Here is a 24,725-nt window from a genome sequence, read left to right as displayed (position 1 = left end):
AGCTACTCTGATATGGGTCATTCAGTTTTTCTATTGAATTTCTGCAGCAAAAGAAACAAAATACATGCATTTACTTAACCCAACAAAACAGAAATGTAGAGAGGCTTCAAAAGAAAATGCAGTGCTAAACACAATCTATGATCAATACAATATACTGTCTATAGTAGGGCAGACCTGACTCATGTAAAGTAATGCAGTAATGTTAGTGTTTTTCATGACATTGTGATGTGATTGACTAAATGTTCCAGTTGGAAGACAACATGTGTCAGTGTTTTGGAAGATTTTTTGATTTTGAGACATGTTTACAGTGTTTTGGTGGACATGGTGTTTGTGTGTTATTGTATTTTGAAAACGAGTGTTAGAGTTTAGTTTACAATGGGTGATTTTGAGCATGAAATTAACTGTTTGGCCAATTGTGTGTTTTGGTGTGTTGGTGTTTTAAGAGTTAAGGAAAATTGTTAAAACTATTGAAAAAATTGTCATAGCAATCGAAAAAATCTGTATTTGTTTAGGAAAAATTCAAAAAAAATTGAATTATTTTTTATTGCAAATCTTTGACTTGCATCAATTAAACTGATGTTAGTTTCTGAACAATTTTCTACTATAATCTATGTCAATTTGTAATATGTTGTTCCATATTCCAACAGTGGACCCATTCCCAGTATCATAAAAAGTATTAAAGCAACTCATGTGCTCGCCATCTGTGAGCACAGAATGTCATTGTAAAATATTAAACAGTTCATCTGCACTGATACGCAGCTCTGATGTTTTGATGTATAGTAACGAAATCGTACCAGCACTACTGTTATTGTATTGAAAAGGATGGACTTTGGATGAGTGGAATAACCTAGATATTTCATCATGGTAGCCATGAACTTTGATCCTCTAATGACGTCACATAACTTACCTAACTGAGCAGGATTCAACTTTCACCCACATACCCCACAGTCACTGCTGCTAGAAAACCTCCACATCACATTTAGAAATATGCTACCACTTAGTGCAAACATGTGACAGGGAGTCACCAGAAATGTTAACCATTTTTATCCATAAATATAGAAAAATCAAACAGAAGCACAAAGACCGCAGGTTTTCAGGTTGAATTGTACATTGACTTCTTTCTTGTTCTGTTGGTATCACAGAACAACACAATCTGCAGTGTTTACTCTAGCTGTTGTGAGTAGCTCTGTTCAGAATTACTGCACAAACATTGATGTGCAAACTGCTGATTGTCAGGCATCAAAAATCAAGCCATCAATCAACTCTCCATGAGTCAGTCCAAATCTGGAAATATTGAATTCTCATACAATTTAAATCATAAAAAATCAGAGACACCTTAAATGTCTGCAATGTTTGAACAATTTACATTTACAAACATGACATTTGTTATCTGACTGTGGACATACAAACTTGAACTTGTTGACCTTCTGTTGGTTGCTCCATTAAACTTTTACTTCATTCTAACGTTAATAATCAGACTTAGATTACAAAAGCCCTGTTGAGTTGGCAGCTATCTTTCACTATCATGATTATACCAGTGTTCCAATTTATTGCACCATTTCCAGACTCTGACATAATTTCCACAAATCAATGCTAAAAGAATTCTGTGAAGTTTTAAGAACAGTGGATGCTGTTTGCAAGCACTCACGGTGTGTGTGTGTGTGTGTGCGTGTGTGCGTGTGAAGATTTTGTGTTCTGTCACCATCGTGACCCTCCACGTGTTGACTGTTGACACAGGCAGAGTTTGGGGCAGCCCCTCAGATAACATGGGCCTTTATAAGTCCGGTTGGAAGACAACTCACTCTCCAGACCTCTGATCCCCAGGTAAAGGCCAGCAGCTTCTCTAGATATATTTACCTTTATGGCTTCTGTCTTGGTATTATAGATAATTCATTGAAATGTTCAGTATTTAGTCGATTAATGGGCAAAAAACTCTGATGTATTTCCCTCCACAGAAAAAAATGAAAATGTATCTACAAGTTGTGATCCTTGCCTTGTCATGCTTGACAACTTCAGGTATGCAGTGATCCTGAATGCATGTTTAAAAGAGATTGTATTGGAAGTTTTTCCTTCTTTCATGTGTGTTTTCTCCGTTTGTAGCATACCCCATTCAACATAACACCAGAGAGGCAACCTGGACTGATCCAAGAGCCAATCAGGCTCTTTACAAGACTGAACTCACTAAGAGTGAAGAGTAAGTCGTTTTAAGACCTTAAAGAAACCTGCATCCATTCAGTCAAAGAAAATGTTGAGAGAATTTATAAAAAAAACACTTTCTAATGTAAGTCATTTCGTCTGTATTTTCTTAGAATCATCTACAAGAGCCACATAGACAGCAGCAGCCTCTACAGCCAAGATGATGAGAGCAAAAGCCCTGTTGCAGAAGAGATGCAACAAAAACTCAATGTGGAGTCTGAACGTCTGCGCACCCGTCTGCGCCAAGAGCTGGCCGAGCTGCACAAGAGACTGTCTCCATCTTCGGCTCATCTCAGCTCCACTCTGGCCAGCATGAGGGAGCGCCTGGCCCCTCTCACTCAGCAACTCCAGAGCTCCCTGAGCAGCAACACTCAAGATCTGTGTGGCCAGCTGAGCCTCTACCTGCAGGGCCTGGAGACAGCTGAGGCAGCCGGTGAAAGTGAGGCCAGTCAGGCTTTCTACCAGGAAGCCTTCAGCTGGATGAGCCAAACACTGGAGCACAGCAGCTCCAAGCTGACTGACATCATTACCGACTTCCAGACTAATGCTGTCAGGATGCTGGAACATCTGAAGGAGGAGAAGTCTGATCTTGGGCTGGAAATGAGCTCCAGGTTGGGACAAGAAGTGAGTTCACTGAGGGCGGAGGCACAGAGCAGAGTTGGGACTCTGAAAACCGAGCTTGCTGCTCTGCTAGAAACTGCAATTCCTCACAAGAGTGAAGTTGCAGCCAGTCTGGAGCTTTTCTGCCAGAATGCAGCCCTGCAGGGCCAAGTCTTTCAGGCCCGAATGGAGAAGCTATTTCTGGGTCTGGAGGAGCTGGACTTCCACAGAGCCGCCAGTTTGTCTCCCTCTTCTTCTTCCTCCATACAGCAAGGCAGCTTTTTGCAGGAAGATTTCTCAGTTAAACTCTCTGCTCTGATCCAAGACATTCTGCACTCAGTGTAGTCACAAAAAAAACTACAAATCAACTACCCTTTTCATTGAAGTGATTCATTCATTGGTATTCTTATTCATGAGTTTGGTTTGTTGTTTGACATTGTACATTCAAAATAAGTAGCCTGTAAATATTTCTGAATGTTTGGTTTTAAGTAGATGTATATGTTTCATTCTGAAAATGTAATGTATTGCTGTCAGTATATATGAACTGTAGTGTGTATAAAGGTGATGCTTAAAAGTAAAAGTAAAAGTTGTTGATACAGATAGTGTACCAGTGTCTTTTTTGTTTGTGTAAAAACACAATCAAAATCGGATTTCAAAGTAAATTTTTATTCCGTAAAAAACATAGCAAAAAATCAGATTTTCATTACAAAGATTTGAATGAGAACAAAAATATTTTATCAATGCAATTAAGAGTCTGTACATGATACCAAAATACAAGTAGGCATACAAATGGCAAATTAAATGTATGTTTATAATAATCGATATATATGGGTATACAGTATACATATTTTTAAAGCGCCTGTGAGGAACTTTCAGATTGTGTAGATTTTGGCGCTCTCTGTGGACAAAGCAGTCTTTGCTGATTCTTATAAGAGTAAATTGGGGTTAAATCTCATCCTGCTGTCTTACAGCAGAAAATGATATTACATGTTGAGAATCTTTTTTGTGGAAAATGTACAAAAGGTTTATTACTCCACTAAACTGTTGCAGCTTCAGACATTAAAAATAACTTTATATACATGCTGATGGTCTTGTTTTCCTTTAAAGGTCATGAAGAGACAACACTTTTAATTTCAGTCTGTTTGATAACAAGCTATAAAATCCTCACAGGAGCTTTGAATCAAATTAACAACATCACATGTGAATTGACTTCAATGAACCATAGTTTCTGTTTGACTGTTCCTTCATATAATGACTTCAGAATACAGATGTGGTAATAATAGACCAAAGGATTTATACAAGAAAGAGGATTTGCTTGTTGATCTGTCAGTCAAAAGCATGAGGTAATCCTCCCACCCAATAAAACTTCTTCAGGGCGAACCAGCCCCCCAAAACCAGCAGGGCAGCAGCAGCCGATCCAAACACCACCCCTACCACCAGGCCCGTCACGTTTACATCCTCCATCTCTGCTGCCATGTTATTACCTGATGAACGCAGGGGGAGGTTGTTGTACATTACTTTATGAGTCGTTGTCATAACATCCAAGATATAAAGATGTATTTCTAGAATGATGAATGTGATCAATATACTCACTGAAGCCAGCTGCATATGGACGGTCTATAAGGGAGTGGGAAAAGAGAAATAAGTGAACAAATAAAAAAAAATGCACAGCAGTTGTGTAGTTTTTTGGGTCTGGGTCTCATCTCACCTTCGTTGGCAGTGTAAAGAGGTCCGACTGAAACAGTGGCAGAGTCGCTGGTTTCTTCTCCAAAAGGAGTCAAAGATCTTCTTCTTCTGCTGTTACAGCCCTGGAAAAAAAGAGACACTTGAGGTTACTTTGATCTCTGTGTAAGATGTGACATTTTTCAGCATGTATTTTAGGTGTGAGAAATGTCTGATTTTTTAAATTTTATTTTACAAAAAGTATAGATATAAAAGAAAAGACAAACCAGGTGCCCTGGCTGTCTGTGGATTGATTTGGTTCCTATTACTCCCCCTACACTTATCTTTCTACTTGGACCACATATTTTTCAAAGTGATGAGTGGCAATTGTTGTTTGCTAAAAAAATGTTTATTAAGTGCTTCTCAACACTGAGGAAACAATGAACATTATATCTCTAGATATTCATTTTCTTAAACTTTTAAGATGCAGGAACTATTTTTCTGCAAGAATTTTTTTTAATCACAAGTCTTTCAAATCTTACATATTCATTCTTATGCATATAACTGTAAAGTAGAGTCACTTCTTCTTGACGTTCCAACTTACAGAGAGCAGCTCTTGACATTTACTGGGCTCACATAGTCTTAGTATGCAGTGCAGATAGATGCTTGACTTGGCCTTGTCCCGGTGCTGAACAAAGCGGAAGGCCTCGAAGTTGAACCGGGCTTCCTTGGAGAGGCCGTTGCTTGTCACAAATGTCCTCTGGTCCAATGAACAGCTATAGTGAAGGGTAGACTTATTTAGATACATTTTAATATTCATGGTAGAAATGATCTCCACAGCAGGAAGTTACGCTATGAGCTGACATACCCAGTGAAGAAGTTGTGCTGCTCAGTCTGTGACATGTTATATGCTTTGGGTGTACCGAAGCAGTGATCCAGCAGAACATGGAAACTGAAAACAAGAACACGGATCAATGAGTTACCGTAGAACTCAACAAAGAAAACAAATATGCCCCGTTTAATTTCAAAACAAGTAATGGGGATTTGCTTACTTTCCCGTGAGGTTAACAGCTTTGACCTCTACATAGATCCTGGATCGTAGCTCAAGCCCTGATGAAGGTACCACTAATGGGTACATGTAGTCCGAGTCCTAGATGAACCAAACATGCAGAGTTGAATCGGTAAATAAAGAGTTCAAATACTTGTGGTGTGTTTAATGCATGTTCTTACATTATAAACACCCATCATCAGTGTATCGATGAAGGTGCCATTATTATCACTGGTTGCCACAGAAACTGAAGAGCTGAGAAGAAATGGAGAAGAAAATTACTGTGTGTACCAATTTAATGTGTCTCCTCAGATAATAACAGTACACATGTAGAACTTGCATAAATGATCATAATTGAAATATATTTCTCAAAGTGTCAAAGTGTTTTTTAAGGTGGACTCACGCAACAATCTGTGTGTTGTTGATTAGGTACTCCAGCGGATAGCGGCAGGAGAAGTGATAGTAAAGGTCTGTTAAGTAGCTGATCAGCCCCTGGTCAGATTTGGGTGTGTCAATGTACCCTGTGATTATAACCGACTGGATGCTTAAGAAGCTGCTGAAGGGACCTGTGGGGTCTGGGGCCTCATCGACTATCTGAACAAGAAAAAAAAACAAAATAATTACATGACCTCCATCTACAAAGCCACTTGGGACAACTTGTCAGGTTGTGTAAATATCTCCCCAAAATTGCAAAGAATTCTTCATCTTCAATTTGCGGTCACTTTTCTGTGGTCACGCTCTGGGTGGCAGGTTAAACACTTTTATAATTATAAAGATGAACTGCTGTGCTCCATAGCTTACCATCTTGAGCATGACGTCAGAGCAAAATGGCCAATGTCAGAATATGGTCAAATCAACATCATTAAATGTCTTCCAGTAGCTACTTTCTTACCTGCAGAGACTGTCTGCAGGGGTTATCCTGACTGTGGTTGACAGGAAGCTGGTAACGGATGATTGGAGGGTACACACTTGTGTCAACAGAGCCGAGGCAGTCTGAAGTGTTGTGATTTCCGTTGAGAGCCAGGTCTGTGGTATTGAAGCCGGCCCATTGAGCCGTGCACAGGTTAATCTCCAGGGTGATCACGTTCGTGCCACAGTCAACTGTCAGGTCTGAATTGACTTGAAAGAGGAATAGAGAGAGGAGTAATGTTGTTATATCGAGATTTTTTAAAAGAAATTTAAAATATCAAATCAAAAAAGATAGAGATAATAAAACATGCGTATAACATTAAGCAGAGGGGAATAAAGCATCATTCAAAGTGAAAGTAAACCTACCTGGGGTCCTCTCATACACAGAGGAGCAGTTGTAAAGACACAGTGCTGGCTGCAGGAGAACAACCAGCAGAGGGAGACAAAGAGGGAGAGTCATGCTGTCTGGAGAAGGTTCAATGTCCTGTATAAAACAGAGAAATAAATAATATCAACAATGATAAAAAAAATAAAAATAAACATGAAACATTTTCATCTGAATGCAATGCACAAATTGCAAGCAACTATCTGTGGAAAAAAATATAATCTTGATTAACTTTAATATTGTTAGTTTTCATTAGCTGAAACCTCAATGTTTTTTTTCAACCAAAGCCTTATCCCTTGATGCAGGTTCACATACTAAATATCTAAATGAGACAACCTCAGGATGGTCTTACCTTAGCTGGATTGTGAGCAGGTGTCGTGCAGTGCAGCTTTTATAGTGTCAGATAGTCTGAAGACACCTAAAACCTTAGAGGTGTGACTCCCAAGTCCTCCCTTCAACTAATTATAGACCCCAATGTATACACACATGCATACACATACTTTCTCCAAGTTTCTACCATGACTCTAGACAGCAGCAGCTTTCGGCAGGGCTCAGCATCAGATGTATACAGAGCATATCAGTGTAACAGTGGGATTTGCCGTAGATCCATTGGGTTAACTGTGACTGCTGTTTGAGGTCTCTATCATCAAAATGTATTCTTGGATAAGAAGAAGCCAGGCTATATGAGAAGTATGGTTTAAAGAAATTCTATATATATTGACATAATACAACAAAACATTTCTTCCAAATTTCATATTTTCAGGACATTCAGTGAAAATTACTTTCTTTTTTAAAGGTTAAGTTGCACTACAAAAAGTGACATAAAAGTACACACCAAAAAGACAACCAGACAACGAACAGACATACAGACATTAACAGTTAAACCAATGTATGGATGGTGTAAGAAGTCTGGGAGTAGAGGTTTCTATTTCAGGCAACGTTATTAAAGGTCCTGTATACTTGTAAAGCTAAAAGCTAATAGTATTAATTAAAACACTGTCTTGGAAAGAGAAATTTCTGTTATTATTGTAAAATAAGAGCATTTTCAAACAGCTTCCCAATGAATTGCCTCCTTGTTCAAAACAGAAAATTTGAAAAACTCTCTAAATACAAAAGCTAACTTTCCAAGATATAAAAAAAATCCCTGAGTACAGAGTGTTATTTCAAAGATTTACACCTGGAGAATGAGACACCATGCATGACTGAAAGCCGATCATGTTTGCCACAAGCTATAAAGTCTTCAGCCAACAAGGAATGACCTTTGTTAATTTCTCTTGCATGTCAACCCTCTCCTCTATTGTCTCCATAGACTTGCATTGCAGGTCTTCTCTATACATTATCTAAAGGCTACAACTGTAAGAGCTCAACTGAGAAGGCCCATTGTTCCTCAGAAATCAAGAATGAAAAGGAGCATCAGTGTTTTTACCCAAAGTGCCCATGGTGAGAGAAGATGTTTGTTACACTATCCACACACGCGTCACTCTTTTCAAATGTCTTCAGACCTCGTCTGTGTCCCAGGATTACAAGTCCCACATTACCAGTTTGGAAACAGTTCTCAGGGCAATCTTCTGAACCCATAATCACATTCTCCCCTTTCGCTTTTCATGTAATCCTGCTGGCTGCGGGGTCAGAAATAATGTTTGTACGGAGATGTCTGGAGAATAATACTCACGTGTCAATACGATGATGGATCAGGATTACCCACAGAGCACCCATGTATTACATAAACAACAGAACTGCTAATAACACAGTATATAGCATGACAGATTTTAGTATAATATATATATATATATATAATATAGAAGTATATATTATGCCAGTGTAGCTCTGTTTGTGGAGCAGGTACCCCATAATACAGAGGCTGCAATCCTTTAAATTAAAGCAAAGAAAAAAACACAACAAAATGACAGATTGCCGCACCACAGTGAAAACCATGTACATGAGGGACTTGGGTTGGGAACCGGAGGTTTGCCGGCTCAAGTCCCGGTCAGTCTGGTAGCTGGAGAGGTGCCTGAGCACTGCTGGGGTGCCCTTGAGCAAGGCACCAACTGCTCTGGTGCGCTCCCTGCATAGCAGTGTGTAGCAGCCCCACTCTGACATCTCAGCATGTCCCTATAAATAACAGAGTGTAAACCCAAATTTCCCCTCAGGGATTAATAAAAAATAAAGGATTAATTACAAAAAAAAAAAATATATATATATATATATATATATGAAGTTTTAGGTATTTTGAAAGTTATTGGTGGGCCAACAATGTTGCTGCGTTCAATAAGCTAATTAAATATGTTGATATTGTTAAAAGCAAAAATTTCATTAATGTAAAAGGACAGTACAAACGAGAAATAAAAAAGTTTTGGCTGCATGAGTATAGATTATATAGAACCGAACACAACAGAACTCAAGTGGTGGTGGTCTCTGACATACAATCAACATTAGAAAACAATGCAAACAAGGCCCAGGGCAGGATACAGATTTAGTTTTGATCGAAAGAGGATACACTGGGAAGCTTTTTTGGAGACATTACTGTACTCTGTGGGGCATTCATGTACAAAAGGGCAGATAATTAGTGTAGCAAATGACTCCTCGAGGAGTAAATATACAATATCATAGGGAACTAACTGTGCAGTAAATATGTTCTAAAAATGATTTTATTGCCTGCATTTAAAAAAAATGTCTTCCTTTCACAGCAATCGATGAGTTAATTCCCTCTGATGACATAATACTGCTTGCAAATGTTGCTTTGCACTTTAAATTGCGTTTGCTGAGAAAACATCAATCAGTTGGTTTAATCCAATGACAGAAGAAACAGTTAAATCCATATGGAGCACGATTAAAAATATTAATTTTTTTCAAGTTTAACTACTGTTAAAGTAAAACTGAATTGTATTCACAAAATCTACTTTGAATATTTAAAGTAAAAGTGCTCACTGTGCAGAAAGATTTCACCTGTCACTAGTGTGCTACTATAAATGAAAATAGGGGATTGTTTAGCAATGCTGTGCAAAAAGCATTTTACTGTTGTTACCAACCTAGAGCTCAAACCCTTTCTAAAGTGATCACATGATACATTAGATTCTTCTAATAATTATTACAGAGAAGACATTAGGAAAACAGGAACACTAAAATGATGTGGACCAATTTGAGAAATGCTTTATTATGGACCACCTACATACTGTAGATGAAGAAACCTGAAACTAAATGTTTCTTTACTGGAACAATTTAAAACAAGAAAATTATCAAAACTGTAAATTTACTGATTGATTGTGTTTTATATGAATTACATACAATCCTAAAAGTGCCTGTATCTGCCAGATCAATGTATTGGAGTTAAGGAGCAATATTTTCATCTGAAATGCGAAGTACAAGTATAAAGCATCAAAAGGGGATTCCCAAAGACCATTCTTGAGTCAATATAACCTTCTGGCACTGTTTTCATTTGACTAACTCTGTTCAGAAGTGAATGCGGTTTTTGCTTCCCAGCCATGTTTCATGAGTAGTTTGGTGTCCTCTGCTGGCCAAATTTATCTGCACTTGTCGAGAAGTTAAAGCCAAGGGGCACAACTTCCTCCCCAATGAACAGACAGCATATTGACAGGCATTCTATATTTGATTCCCAGAAGAATAATCAGACATCCAGTAAGAAGAATAACAGATAATCTTAAATCAACGCAGACACATACAACTTGTTATCTCCTAAAGCTACCAAATCAGGTCTTGTTCTGCACCGAACAGGAACAGAACTGTGCCCTGAAGTTGGCTTAATAGATTTTTAACAAATACATTTTGTATTATAAAATAGTTTGAAGAGGTTGGATTTATTCAGTTTTGTGCAATCATGCTGTATTTTGTTTGATTGCAATGTAGTAAATGCAAGTCCAGGGTATATTTTGACACAGAGAAACTGCATGTAATGCATTGAGAGTGAAACAAACAGCCTAACAGATATTATTGAGAACCCGTTGGCTGAATGTTTGGCTCAGGTGGGATAATGGGAACATGTGTCTGCTCTTATCCTGAGGGAGAAGTCTACTGAGAGGCCCTCCCATGAGAGTAGCCTGTTAATTCATGTATTTATACAGTGGTGTTTCAAATGTTCTCTTTTTGTATTGATTTGTTGATCAAAATCCCCATTATGCCAATTTAAAAAGGCCAATTTTACAGCAAAAATAAAAATGTTGATACCAAAACCAGGTTAGGTTCCAATATCCTTTTCCACTCATGACATGTACAAGAGTTGATTTTTTGACGTATGAGGAGTATTACAGGTAGATCCTGCGGTCTGTCTGCTAGCCATCAACAACGCCAATTCAGTCACTGAACATAACCTGTTGACCCTGTCTGTATTGTTAGTGAAATGTTTCTCTTGTGCAAAATGTACAAATATTGAGGCTTTCTGTGTTGTACATAGAACTAACGGGGGTTGAGTGTTTAGCTTCAAAAAGGCTTCATTTAAAGAGGGCATATTATACCCCTTTTTTACCTTTTCAAACAGTCCCCTGTGGTCTAAGTGAAACATCTGTGCTGTGCTTTGGTCAAAAATATAACATGAATCAAGCAACAGAGGAGGTTTGCTCTCAAATTGCTCTCAAATGTACAGAGTGTTTTGGTGCGTGTGTCTTTAAATGCAATGAGCCCCCTCCTGAGTTTTACTGGTAGATATCACTCCTCTGTAGCAAGAATAAAAATGGCCGACCTACGCAAAAGTTATGTTCTAGGCTGGAGGTGGAGATTTCTTTTTTTTACCAGAATCCAACTTGTGACATCACAAGTTGAGCAGATTTGAAACTGAGCATTTTTCTCGGTGTTGTAAGACTTATGCAGACTACAAACAAAGGAATGGATGGATTTTTTTTCACATTTTGTGTGTAGACTCTCCGGTTACCCAAATACATGTTCAAAAACACTGTAAACGTGGATTTTTCATAATATGTCCCCTTTAAGTCGTTGAAAAACCAGTGGATGATGTCACGGAGGTTACGTGCATTTTTGATACAGTCTATGGTTGTTGTCTTGTAAGTCTGGAACCTTTTGCAGCACCAAATTCACATCACACATGCACATGCATCATTGAAAGTGTTAAATCACCATACAAAACTTGTATAAGTCAACATGAATGTCCTGCTGGAAAATTAGTCAAACATTCCTGTTCTGTACAAATAATCTCTCTGTGTTGACCGTTGCTGAGCAATAAACACACTCATTATGATGTCTGAAAAGCTCAACGTTGGCTATGTGTTTGCTAAACTCAGTCACAGCTCTTCATCACATTAAAGCATGTGCATGCTTCAACTAATAATCAAATGACCTGAAGACCAAAACAAGGAAAAAAACATCCCAGGTCACACATAAGAAGCTTGTAGAGGCCCAGTCTGACAACAAGGATCCCACATGACAGACACATGTGTGTTACCAGCAGAGAGAGGCAGATAGAGATGGGCTGAAGCCAGGAAGTAAACAACAGAGCTACACACAGGAAAACAGCCTGTGATTGTTCGACCTCTCCATGAAGAGGAACTGCTGATTATGACTCTGCTACCAAGGTCATCTGGTGATGGATGTTGTTGAAAGATAAACTGCAGGCTGTAGTTTGATCTCTATGTGTGTGTGTGTCTTTATGTATTGTTATATAAGATTCATCTAAAATTAAATCCTCATCTGTGTGTATCTTCACCATGTACTGTCCACTAGGTTTCAAAATTAAGTTTAACAACACAGACTGCAGATAACTGGCTGCAATGAACAAGTTATGGAAGACCTGAGAGACCTAAAAAGAGGACAGCAGGGACGCCACCAGGAATACTGGGCCCTATGAATTACTATTACCACACCTCCATTACACTTATTTAAAAGTTTTATGTCTGGGGAATTTTTGCCTTTGTTAGATTTAACAGCTGGAGAGAGACAGTAAATGTTGGGAGGAGAGAGTGGGGGATGACATGCAGCAAAGAAGCGAGGACGGATTCGAACCTACAGCCGGTGCGACTCGGACTATAGCCTCTGTATCCACTAGGCTATTCAGCGCCTCCTCCATTACGCTTTTAACCCATTCAAAGCTTTTTAAGAACTAAAAGTTTGTGTTGAGCCATGAACATTGTGGATCAATAACCATAAGAGAGAAGAACACACAAGATTTCCTCAGCAACACCTGAAGTCTTTTTTACGAACAAATATTTCACACATCAGCTTTTGTAGAGAAAGGTATAGAGAAGTACGCTCTACTTCAGTTGCAAAACATAAAAGAATGCTTTATACTCTCTGATCAACTTGATCATAATATAATTATTATGACTAGTAGTAGTAGCGGTGGTATGTCGTAGTTCAAAGTGAGGTCCATTTGTTTGGTTTTGGCTTTAAAACATAGCACAAAGGTAAAGATAAATGTGGCCCACTCCATCAGATACAATGTTTAATAATGGTCTGAGAACTGGCATCAGTTGAACCAGCAGGCTTATTCAGTCTTTGGTACACCAGGCAGGCTCTTAATCATGGGATGACCTTTGTGGAAGGGATCACTTTGAGTTTGAAATAATCAATTTTTGCATATATATATATATATATATATACAATGAAATTGCAATGGATAGTGGAGGACAATTGGACTGTCTTTCTGGAACAGGCACGTACTTCATCTTGTGTAAGGTGGATGCAATGCATAATGAGAGTAATGATCAGGCCATGACGTTATGATGTTTTGGCTGGGGTCCGAATCAAATCAATGGCCATTTATATTGTCTTGATAAAGCAAAAGGCTAACAGTATAGATATGAGTATTTTTCTACTCAAATCCCACAATATGAGGGCAAGACTTATATGATCACAGCTAAAATGTCTGTCATGACTACAGAGGTGCAGTGTGATGCATTGATTGATTTTAGCTTGAATCAGTTGCAAAAACATTAACTGTGCATTCTGACATGGCATGTCCGACTACTGAATTACTGGCATCCTACACTACACTAAAGCAGGTCCTCATTTAATGTGTCAGCCTCTCAGTCTGTCAGTGAAAGTTGCAGGTCGATGAATAAGACCTTAAGTGTGAAATGATTTATTTTTGTTGCATACCAAACACATATGCTCCAGACTTTCACAATCATTCATATTCTGGAAACGATGCAGCAATGCCTGGGCACCAAAACACAGCAATGGTTAGGAAGTGTGGAAAAAAATCCTTTCCTCTTCCTCCTCTGCAAGCCTTCCTGTTCCATTGGCCTCTCTCTCTCTCTCTCTCTCTCACTCTTTCCTAATTGTGTCTCTCACGTCTCTATCTCTCTTTTCGCCCTTGCAATGTGTCCATTTGCTCAATGTTTTCAGTGTGCTCTGAGTTTGTTTCCTTCGAAATGCTTGAAGCTTTATCTCTTTACTGGATATTTGGATGTTTTGTTTTAGTTGTTGTTATCATCAGCAGCCACATGAGTCATGTGTATTTCATAAACTTCATATCACACCAGATCAGCATGTTCTCTGACAGAGAAAAGGAAAAACTCAGTCGTACTTTCAACACAGACCATTTAAGTTTTTGGAGTCAACCTTGAGTCTGTTTCTGTTTTCTCGCTTCATTTTCTCCTTAGAGCTGTTTGTCCCAAGACACCACTCAATCACTCTGTGTGTGTGTGTGTGTGTGTGTGTGTGTGTGTGTGTGTGTGTGTGTGTGTGTGTGAGAGAGAGTGAGAGAGAGAGAGAGCGAGAGAGCGAGAGAGAGCTACTCATTCTTTAATAAAGAAAGCATGATAGCCAAATGTCTGCACAAAGACTCCATTCAAGCCATTATAATGGCATTACTATGTGGAATTGGATTTTGCTAAATTGGAGGAAAATAAGTAGAATGAAGAGACAAACTGCTCAAATTCATAAATTCATACCTCAGTTGTTTGGTTTTAGATGTAGAGAAGAAAGAGACCATTGGAAGGCAACAATACTCTGACTTTTTAAAGAAAAAATCTTGGACTGCCTCACTTTTTCATCCCTCAGACAGACGCCATATGCACGCCTTCCGAAGTCGACCCACTTTTGACTGGACAGACTCTGCTCCTCTATCATTTGTCTGTGTTTATCTTCGGGTTAAAAAAAAAAACAAAAAAAACTTTTCTATCTTGAAGACAGTAGTTAAGACTTGATGAAGGGGAAATCTTCATGCACACTCGGGTGAACATGTAGATATGGATTGTATGACGCTGTTTGGCACTTTAATCGCCGTTTTCTTCCACCCTGGATCCGCTTCTGATATAATTGGTAAGAGCTTCGACAGAAAGAAAACTCCCTTTTTAAACTTATTTGAGAGCTTGTAACCTTATGTAAGCTATTTTATTTCGAAATTTTAGACTTCGACTTTCTCTGGTTTTACGCAGAAGTTTTTTTTTGTTTGTTTTTTTAAGTTCGCAGTGCTCGCTTGAGATGTGTTTAAATGCAGGTTTTCGCATTCATGTTTACTTAAGTAGTTAATGTAATGAGGTGAATACTACAGTAGCCCTTAAACACGGTAACCAGACGCCTAAAGTAAAGGCTTACAATAAAATAGTGGCATTATGGCGATAATCAAGCTGCATTCAAACGCAGCAGAGCAGCACGTGACGTGGTCTGCTTCTCAGACCTCTAACATGAAGGAAACTGCTGTTATTGTTGTGCGTACATTCTGCAATATCACAATCTAAAAACCGCATAACGAAGGGCTAACAGTAGCCTTTTTTAATAATTGTACATAGTTAAATCAAAAGCTAAAATAGAATTGTGAAGTCGGAAACATATCTTGTTTTGAATATCCTTAGCTACTGGGTAAAGTAGTAATTTTGCTTATATTTCATAGGAATATTCCATTTAACCACTGTAGGAATATTCCATTTAACCACTGTCATCAATGCTTTTATGACTGACACTGAAAAATCATAGTTTACACCAGCAAATAGGAAATTATGTGCATGCATACCTATTTTTTATTTATTTATTTTTTTTACAGAATCCACTTTTCTTAATGCAACAGGACAAAAATAAAAACACAGTTATGTCAAATAAAATAGTTTAAGAGTTTTAGGATCAGGATGTTTATTCTAACCACTTGGCAGAGTAGTAGGAATTCTCTCGCAAAGTGATCCAACCCTTAAAACGATGGTTCCTAGAACCTCCATCACACTGTAAGATCTTTGAAATCTTCTTGTCATGTGGGTGCTACAGGGAGTCTCCAGAAAAATAAAATTGTATCTTCTCGTTACTTTCCTGGTGATAACTTCGTTGTCCAGCCCAAAGGATCTGTCGACACGGCACACAGCGCCCATGCTACAAGGTGTCCTACATCCAGGACAGCAGGCGGAGGCTGACCTTTGAGGATGCCAGGAAGGCCTGCAGGCTGGATGGCGGCGATCTGCTCAGCATTGAATCGGAGAGTGAGCAGCAGCTTATGGAGAGGTTCATACAAAGGCTGCAGGCCGGAGATGGTGACTTCTGGATCGGACTCCGCCGCAGCTCGCAGCGCTACAGGGCAGGGACCAAAAGCCCAGGTTGCCCCTCGCAGTACTACTGGCTGGATGGAAGCAGGGCCAAGTTCAGGTCTTTCCCTTTTATTTATTTGTAAACAAATACATCAATGAAAATAGTGTGAGGGGTTACAAAAATGATCAGTGGCTATAGGCTGTTGTCAGCTGACTTCAAAAAAATTACTGGATTCAAAATTGCCTTGTGGAAATGATGGAATGTCTCAGTCCATAGCAAGTATTTTGTAAAGAGAAATACCGATATAGTGTAAAACTGTGCCTCTGTTTGCTTCAGGAACTGGCATTGGGACGAGCCATCATGCGGTACTGAAATGTGTGCAGTCCTGTACCACCAGCCCTCTGCACCACCTGACGAAGAAGGTCATTTCCTGTTTCAGTGGAATGACGACAACTGCAACTCCAAGAACAACTTTGTTTGCAAATACTCAGAAGGTGAGCCAGTGGATCTCATATGCTGTGCTGTATACTGGGAAATTGTTCAGCATTTAGAGCTCTTGATTTAATTTGACCTTGGTTCCCAAAATAGGGTTCGGTGCCCCATGGAGGGTCACAAGCCCCCAAAAGGGGGGTTGCAAGAAGCCTTCCCCCCCAAAAGCCTGAATATAAATGTAAATGATTGAAAACAGTATATTTATTTCATTATTGTCAAAATATATATATATGTATATTTAAATGAAACCACATCATAAAGTGAAATGAAAATTAAATGAATATGTAAAAGTATTTAAAATGTTAGTTTGCACATGACAGTAACAGTCTAGCTGTCTGCTGCTCTTTACACATAAAGATGAACACACCTGTGTGTCTATTTATGAAGTTTTGTACATCTACTCAGTGCTACAGTCTATTCGTGGAAGTGCTTTAGGTCTTTCTTACAATAAAACACTATATGATATCATTTGTATTGTTTTTAGTCTATTGTATTATTTTGTGTTGCTAGTGTTAAAATAGGTCTATCAGTACGAGGGTGTGGCTGTGCGCTGTTAGAAAGCCCCAACCACCTCAAGGGACAGTGGGGGTCTCTTGTCTCTTGCCCCCTTATTTTTTTCAATTGCGATCTGAAAAGTTTGGGAACCACTGACCCAGCTCATCACTTTTCTGTATCTTTTGCAGACAAAGTGGCAGTATTTACTGAGGAAGAGAACACCACACATGCAGGTACAACTCATGACCACTCCCACATTATGTCTTTGTATGATGTGTTTTAGGGAACAAGAGACCAAAGTGCTACATTCCTACTCACCCGAAATACTTTTAATTTTAAGTTTGTTGTTGTCCTTTGTGTAAATATAATGTTCTCCAAGCCAAAACGTATCAATATTTGGGATAAGTTGTTTAATCCATTGGTCATATGCTGTATAGCACAGTATATGTATGCTGTCATGTAAACATCTCACTGTTCCAATTAAAGATAGATGTTATTCAGGATTAAACCTTGTTATAGGAATTTGATCAACAGATATGCAAAAACTTATTTAACACTTTTAATCTCATACCGTCTTCAAATCTTCATATTGGCAACCTTTGCTGAAACTGCCTTTGATAACACGATCTAACAACAAGGACTTAAAACAAGGGAAATTGAAACAGTCAGTCACATTACCTGACATATATTAATCCATAATACTTCTAAAAGCTCATATCATTCAATACATTTTTTATAATTGTTTGTTTGGGTAAAATATGTTTAAAACTATGGTTGCTGTATACAAAAAAATGTTTGCATTATCTTTTTTCCTGTCACATTTATCTGATGATCTTTATGTTTTCTAATTGCTTCAGCTCCATCTTTGAGGCCAAACATACACTCAACTACAGAAAGTGATGACAAGCTAAAGATAGGACTCCCGGAGTCATCAGGTAAGAGAGAAGAAGAAAAAACTAACATACTGTGTTCATGATTCTAAGAGTTAATACCACTTGTGTGTTTTTATATGTAAAACAACTACTTAAAACAAAATGATGTGAAATAATATTCTTTCTTTTGATGTGTAAATGAATTTGATCTATTTTCTTTGGCAGTGTCTATCTCAGACAACACCCTCTATGTTTCCTACATCCTTTATGCAACTATTCCTGCTCTAGTGCTGCTGCTGATTGCAGCTGTGGGTTTGTTCTGCTACAAACAGCATGCTAAGAGGTAAAAACAAAAAAAAAAACTGTACTATTTCCCTAAATATGTACTTACATATTAAAACATTATGTTTCAAGATACACGGTATGCATTTTTTGTAGAACATATATGAAATATTATTTGTGAATATCACACATAATTCAGCTATTTTCTAAGTATAAACTGAGTTTTTGCGCTCATGGGAAATGAAGAAAGTAAGGTTGTTACTTCAACTAGATTGTGCTCTTTAATCTTGTTTTGTTTTTTTTATATTCAGGAAGAAGACAGACACAGAAAGCTACCCAGGCAGATCAAAACCATGGATATCAACATCAACACCATCACCTTGCCCTATACAAGGACCATATGCTTTCAGTGACATTACCAAACTGCCTCACACTGCTCTGGACAGCAGCTTGTCCGCAGACATCATAAAAAAGTACAACCTTGCTCTGGCTCAGGACTGCCATTTTGATGATTATGAGAATGTGTCATGCACACACAGGGAGAGCGGCTTTGTGACCAATGACATCTATGAGACCTGCAAAGCTCAGACTGGGTGGGTGGAAAATGACATCTATGGATAATGTTCACGCCCATCTGGTCCCTGTGAGCGTCCTTTAATCTCACACCAGCTAATAAGTATAATCAGGCTAGACAGAGGAGCAGACTGTTTTTCCATCCCTTATACCTGGCTGGTTACTTGGGTGGCTTTGTTGTTCTGGACACTTGTTATATCTATCCAGTGCTGCATTTAGCATTTATGCTGCCATCAGATTAATATAAAAACTGGGCTCCTCAACTTCTTACCATCTATGGCTCCATATTAAGGAGAACTTCCCACAAAAGTCTATGCATGGCACGCCTTTGGGTACAAGAGTACTACATGGTTTAAATAAAAATTGCAATATCTTTTTTTTTTAAAGGAAATATTCCCACTGCATTGTAGTCCTGCAAGCCTGAAATTATACAAAAAAAGTACTTGAAGCAAAATGTTGGCCATTCACAATATCATCTTGTAAACATAATAACAGTTATTATGGGAACTTTGTTGTTTTTGGTTTCTAGTCTACAAAAGCAGTTAGCTCCAAACACAAAGATTGATGGTGATTTCATTGTTTTGGTTATAAATTGTAAATGGAAGCACTTAACAGATACGTAATATTGACCATATTCACCTTGTAGGTTTAGTTAGTTTAGCATGATGCTAATCAGCACGTAAATCAAAGTTTCCTTTAGCTAAGGCTAATGGTAATATCAGTGGTGTTTGGTTTTAAGTTATAAATCAATGTACTAAACACATGAAAATACAGATTGTAATTAATTGTAATCAAAAACATGACATTTATGTTCCCAACAGTTCATAATATACGTTTTGGTACAGCTAACTTACAACCAATAATGTAAACCTAGTGGTGGCGCAAGACAGAGATAGTGACAACTTATGTAACTTTCCAGCTAGACTGAGGGTTGGGCATCAAAGAGGCTTTAATGAGCTCAAAAAGTAGAAATGACTCGAGTCAGCAGTGCTGGTATATATTTGCCATTGTAGATTGTCACCATATGAGACACAAGGACTATAAAGATCCTGTTGGGTCCTTTAGATGAGCTTTCCGATCCGAGGACTTTACTGACCCTTTCACAAAACATGGGGAGTGTTGTCAGCCCTGTGAAGGACTTCCTGTTTGGACTCTGATGTCAGGGAACAGGACAGGACATGCGAAAACACTGATGACAGAACTCTTGACGCTGACCCCACGAAACCTCAAAGCTGTGGGCTTTACCGAGTCCACCTCACTGTGTGCGATACTCAACCCTCCCACTGATCTTTGTAGGGGTTTGGAAAGTATCATGGACTCATCCGTCAGTGTTTGCTTATAAAAGAATATGCCAGCATTGTATATTTGTGAAAAGCACAGATATAGAGTATTGAACAAAACAGGCCTGTGTTATTTCTGAATGTCTACTGAGTGGGCTGTTAGGTTTGTGTTTTGGAAAGTTGTAACAAGCCCAGTAAGGAGAGGCTGAGTGTGTTCTTGGAGAATGTGAGACAGGAAATGCCAAAAGCACATCTGGAACTCTTACATTCAGGAAGTCAATGCGTGACAGTATAGAGGCCTTCGTAGCACTGCTCTGCCTGCCTGCTCAATAATCCACTGCTATGTGTTTGACTGTCAATGCTTGAGAGAATGACTGCTGGGTGTGAACGTGAATTGTCACTCAAACGTGACGTGGTTTGTGGGTGTCAAATAAACTTTGCTTACAGGATACTGCATTTGCATTCCTTCTTGAAGAATTATACAGTGATATTGAAATAGTATTCAATTTGTACACATGTTTAGCGTAAGTGTGTTTGTGTGTCACATTTCATGTGAACGTAGTAACTGCTTCTAAAAAAACAAATAGGACTAAAACATTTTTAAAAAGCCTTGCTTTAAGATACTGTTTGTTTTTTACCAGCAGATGGTGCTGTTATGTAGCTGACCAAAATGTCTTTGTGGCTGATATCATTTCAAGAACATTTGAAGTCCTACATTTAATAAAATGTTATATAGGCCTACTAAATACAGGCTACTTTATACTAGCCTATAAACCTTTATACTATATTTGTGATGCGCATCGCACATTTTTGTCTAAATCTTAAAACGTAATTTTACTGTGTAATGTATGTATTTTGTCCTATTTGTAATTAAAATGTGGCATTTTTTATGTTTAAACGTGAGATTTTTTTTTTTTTATAGCTATTAATAATTGGAAAAGATAAGAGCGACTAAAGAGGGGAGTTTCAGGCCGATGTAGAATACATTTAACCCTGCTTTCTGCAGCTGACAGAAGCTTGTTAAACACCTGCAGGGCGAAGACTTCAAAGTTACCTATGCGTGCAATCAAGAAGGGCAGGCGAGCAAACAGATTTCGGAATAGCAATTTTACCGGTTGACGTAAGAGGTGGGTCTCGTTGTCCTGGCAACCAATTGGCACTGAAGTGTGGAGCGGCTCCGTAGCCCCGCCCCCTGTACAAATACCCCCATGGCTTTGACGTCAATACACGTCAACCAGAGAACATGATGCCTCTTTGCAAGTCAACTCGTGTGCTCTGTAGCTGATAGAGGTACCTCGGGCTGAAATAATATACCTCTATTGTACTGGAGAACGTGGTGTGTGACAGCCCCCCCCCGGGTTCAGCAAATGGCATTCTGCTTCGTATCGCAACACTGACAGGAGAATGTCTCCACATTGGCGTTAAAGCTGGCAGGGCGACACAGAAATCAACTTTGTCTATTTTTAATGGACACGGCAGAAGCGGCGGTGGTGGCGGCGGCGGCGGCGGCGGCATCGGCGGGCGGTTTGTTTTCCTTTCGTCTTTATCTGTAGCTGCCCGGGTGAGCCCCCCGTGTGTCCCCCTGCTCCGTCTGGTTCCCTCCTACTCTTCCACTAAACAGTCCCAGTCTGCACAGCATGGTCATGGCTGACAGTGTCCAGAAACCGCAGATCCGGGGTCCGGTCCGAGTAGGCTTTTACGACATCGAGCGCACTTTAGGAAAGGGCAATTTCGCTGTCGTGAAGCTGGCTCGACATCGTATAACCAAGACCGAGGTGAGTGTGTCTGTGAACTAGTTAGCCTGGAAGCTAACTTGGGCTACTGTTCAGCTGAGTTACATAACTTTTTATGCACTAGTTGACACCCCAGATATTCACACCATTACCGTAATGTTGTCCACATCGAGCTCTAATAGAAACTTGGATCAGGAACTGTCCCGACACTATTGCTGCTCCAATGTGGAGCAACGACTGTCTGGTGTGTTTGAATCCTGCAGGTTACAGGAGCAATGACTGACTGCACGTTACCCCCATTGGCCAACATCACTGCCAGTAAGAGGTCTGACCAGCAGCGCTGCTTTTTGCTGGGGACACATAAACTGTGAACACATTTATTTCCTACACCAGGACAGGATTAGACACCTGTACTAGTTTCGGTGATTGTGACCCAGACAGTGCCAGTGTGCTAAACTCAAAAATCTGGCTGCTGTAAACAGCCCCATGTTGCTGATTCTGGGGCATGCAGCATGGGTCGGTGGTCTTGTTATGTAATCCAAATAATGATGTGATTTAGTGGTTTTTGTAGTGCCAAGAGCTTTGTGAGGAGCAGGAAGTGTCAGCCAGATCTCTGTAATTGGAAAGCAAAGTGTTCCTCACGCACGCATGCATGCAGACAGAAACCCACTGACACCACTGTGGGGTTTGTGCCTAGTTTGGAGATGGTTTGGTATTACAAACACTAGTGCATCATACTCTCAGGCGATGCAGCATGACCACAGTACTTTATGTCAGCGCCTCACATTGAGGTCTTTCTTGAACAGTACCACTGCGTGCCATGGCTTTCTATTGTAACCACAGACACAGGGATTCAATGTGAAAGTGTGCAGTCTGTGTCTGTGTGTGTGCGTGTGTGAATAAGCTGTGTTGTGTGACACAGAAGCAGAGATAGAAGAAATAGGCCCGGGAAACTTGTGAAAGTACACTTTGATCTTTGAGCTTCCAACTCTGTGTCGTTGAACGTGCAGAAAAGCAGATTAGCATCATCCAGACAGAGGCCCGTGGGAGGCTTAATGAATAACACGAGAAGAAAATGGATGTTAAAACTCTTATCATGGTAATCCAGTTATTGTCTGTGAAGAGGGGAAGGGTTAATCTGGTCAGGTTATCTGCCACCATGTATTGTTAACCTCATGTGAATGCATGCTCTAACTTCAGTAGCCGATGTGATATTGGGGTTGACTGAATACCTGCATGTGTTCGCTGGTTTTCAGGCCACTGGTTTGGTACAGAGAGGCCACTGCAGCTGCTTGGCTAAGCCAAAGCCAGAACTGGGCTGTTTGTTAGAGCAGCCAAGGTCAGCTGGAGAGGCCGGCGGCTATCAACTTTGTGTGATGCCATCTGCCTTGAGGATTTGCCAGGGCAAAGGAGATGTTAGCCTGGAGCATGTGTGTAAAGAAAAAACAGAGTTTAATGACACATGAAACAGCAGATAAGATGCATTCCAGTTCAGGTTTTTTTTTGCATATTTCTAGATAGGTTTACAAATGTATGCATAGACAATTTTTTCCCCCACTTATTTCCCTGTCTATGACACTGACCCATGCATCCCAGTATGTACGCTGCAGCTTGTGGGTTCACACTGTACTGGCCCATTTCCATGTGGATCTGTCTGTTCAGCCTGTTGTGCAAGGTCCATCTCTGATCATGGCATAACCCCGTTTTTTCTGCAATCATTACTCTGTGTTAGCTACATTCCCTTGCAACCCATTGTCCTTAAATGACCTTGTGCCCAGAGAGATCACAAAAAATCTTGTTGTGTGTGTGTGATATTGTGGACAATGTAATCAGTTATCTCCCATCTTTCCTGATAAGTACCTGTAATCCCTGACAGTTATTTTAAATTCTATGCCCCAGGGTCCTCGACTTTTAGCAGGAGTGCCATTAAAAGATTTGGATTTCTTCATAGGGTTTATCGCCAAGTTGCACACCTGTCTGTACTGTAGGTAGGGAGTTAATAACAGAGTGTTCAACATATCAAAACAACCATTACTACACATTTGTATCTTAAGTGCTAACTTTAAATATGCTTTAGAGGATCAAGACTAGTGTCAGCGGGATGGAGGTATCAGCCAGCCTTATATGTGGCTGTGTTTAGACTGACACGAGTACAGCATGAAACAACAACACATCCTTATTATTTACTTCAATAATACTATATCGACATATCAGAGGCACTAACAAAAAATGCAAGGTCATTTAGCTGAATATGTCACACCTGGCTCCAAGTTTCAACACAGTGAGACGTCAGCTAGCCAGTCAAGAATATGTCTTCTTACATTCCAGGTAAAATGCTATGTTATGTAATCAGGGTGATTCTGATGCTTTATCTGATGAACATAAAGATGGACAATAAAATGATCCTCAATGTGACAAGTTTTCTGCTGAAAATTCTACGTCAGTCTGTCCTCTGACGACGATGTATCCCATCTGATTTTTCACTTACGGATTTTGTTTTTTCACATACGGCTTCCTGGATCTTGTTTCTATGATCTTACCAGCAGTTAACAATTGTTCTTATACTTGTTTGGTGTAGTAGCTCAATTTCCTCATTTGGGAAAAATATGATCACAGTTTCCAAAATATGCGAACTTGACTGTTTCAAAGAGCTTGTTTTGAGCCACCAGCTGTTCAAAAAACTACAAATATTAAGCTTAGTTTGATACATCTGTTAATGATACAACTAATAATTCTGCATTAGTGTCATCTGGAGCTATAATTTAACTGCTTTTAAAA

The 24,725-nt window shown here is 39.3% G+C and overlaps 4 protein-coding genes across 5 annotated transcripts in view; 3 read left to right on the top strand and 1 right to left on the bottom strand.

Moving 5' to 3' along the window:
* The first annotated feature begins 1,817 nt into the window (after positions 1-1,817).
* zgc:162608 (uncharacterized protein LOC100037332 homolog) lies at positions 1,818-3,876 on the top strand. Its single transcript, XM_065960732.1, has 3 exons — positions 1,818-2,016; positions 2,101-2,194; positions 2,310-3,876. The coding sequence occupies exons 1-3, from the start codon at positions 1,938-1,940 to the stop codon at positions 3,139-3,141; spliced, it is 1,005 nt and encodes a 334-aa protein (XP_065816804.1). The 5' UTR covers positions 1,818-1,937; the 3' UTR covers positions 3,142-3,876.
* LOC109999496 (zona pellucida-like domain-containing protein 1) lies at positions 3,810-14,788 on the bottom strand. The gene is made up of 11 exons (XM_020654554.3): positions 14,660-14,788; positions 6,782-6,899; positions 6,399-6,625; positions 5,910-6,100; positions 5,689-5,761; positions 5,511-5,608; positions 5,327-5,410; positions 5,063-5,234; positions 4,505-4,604; positions 4,390-4,413; positions 3,810-4,280 (listed from the first exon to the last, which is right to left on the bottom strand). The coding sequence occupies exons 2-11, from the start codon at positions 6,873-6,875 to the stop codon at positions 4,123-4,125; spliced, it is 1,221 nt and encodes a 406-aa protein (XP_020510210.1). The 5' UTR covers positions 6,876-6,899; positions 14,660-14,788; the 3' UTR covers positions 3,810-4,122.
* Positions 14,533-20,663, top strand: laynb (layilin b). The gene is made up of 7 exons (XM_020653971.3): positions 14,533-15,029; positions 16,031-16,337; positions 16,557-16,714; positions 17,396-17,440; positions 18,065-18,142; positions 18,305-18,422; positions 18,673-20,663. The coding sequence occupies exons 1-7, from the start codon at positions 14,957-14,959 to the stop codon at positions 18,980-18,982; spliced, it is 1,089 nt and encodes a 362-aa protein (XP_020509627.1). The 5' UTR covers positions 14,533-14,956; the 3' UTR covers positions 18,983-20,663.
* Positions 20,664-21,439: 776 nt separating this feature from the next.
* sik2b (salt-inducible kinase 2b) overlaps positions 21,440-24,725 on the top strand; it is a 42,017-nt gene continuing 38,731 nt past the window's right edge. For both annotated transcript variants that reach the window (XM_020654259.3, XM_065960731.1), the window contains exon 1: positions 21,440-21,989. In XM_020654259.3, the coding sequence (XP_020509915.1) occupies positions 21,852-21,989 (138 nt within the window). In that variant the 5' untranslated portion in view covers positions 21,440-21,851. The remainder of the gene's footprint in view (positions 21,990-24,725) is intronic.

Source organism: Labrus bergylta, chromosome 11 (assembly GCF_963930695.1).
Source record: "Labrus bergylta chromosome 11, fLabBer1.1, whole genome shotgun sequence".
In the NCBI taxonomy this organism is placed as follows: Eukaryota; Metazoa; Chordata; class Actinopteri; order Labriformes; family Labridae; genus Labrus; species Labrus bergylta.
This window is presented reverse-complemented; position numbering and strand designations above follow the sequence as displayed.

Coding starts and splice junctions, on each gene's coding strand:
- zgc:162608 (XM_065960732.1), top strand. CDS start 1,938: ATGTATTTCCCTCCACAGAAAAAAATGAAAATGTATCTACAAGTTGTG. Junction 2,017..2,100: donor GTCATGCTTGACAACTTCAG/GTATGCAGTGAT, acceptor CTCCGTTTGTAG/CATACCCCATTCAACATAAC. Junction 2,195..2,309: donor GAACTCACTAAGAGTGAAGA/GTAAGTCGTTTT, acceptor GTATTTTCTTAG/AATCATCTACAAGAGCCACA.
- LOC109999496 (XM_020654554.3), bottom strand. CDS start 6,875: ATGACTCTCCCTCTTTGTCTCCCTCTGCTGGTTGTTCTCCTGCAGCCA. Junction 6,101..6,398: donor CCTGCAGACAGTCTCTGCAG/GTAAGAAAGTAG, acceptor TTTCTTGTTCAG/ATAGTCGATGAGGCCCCAGA. Junction 5,609..5,688: donor TGATGATGGGTGTTTATAAT/GTAAGAACATGC, acceptor TGGTTCATCTAG/GACTCGGACTACATGTACCC.
- laynb (XM_020653971.3), top strand. CDS start 14,957: ATGGATTGTATGACGCTGTTTGGCACTTTAATCGCCGTTTTCTTCCAC. Junction 16,715..17,395: donor TGTTTGCAAATACTCAGAAG/GTGAGCCAGTGG, acceptor TATCTTTTGCAG/ACAAAGTGGCAGTATTTACT. Junction 17,441..18,064: donor AGAGAACACCACACATGCAG/GTACAACTCATG, acceptor TAATTGCTTCAG/CTCCATCTTTGAGGCCAAAC.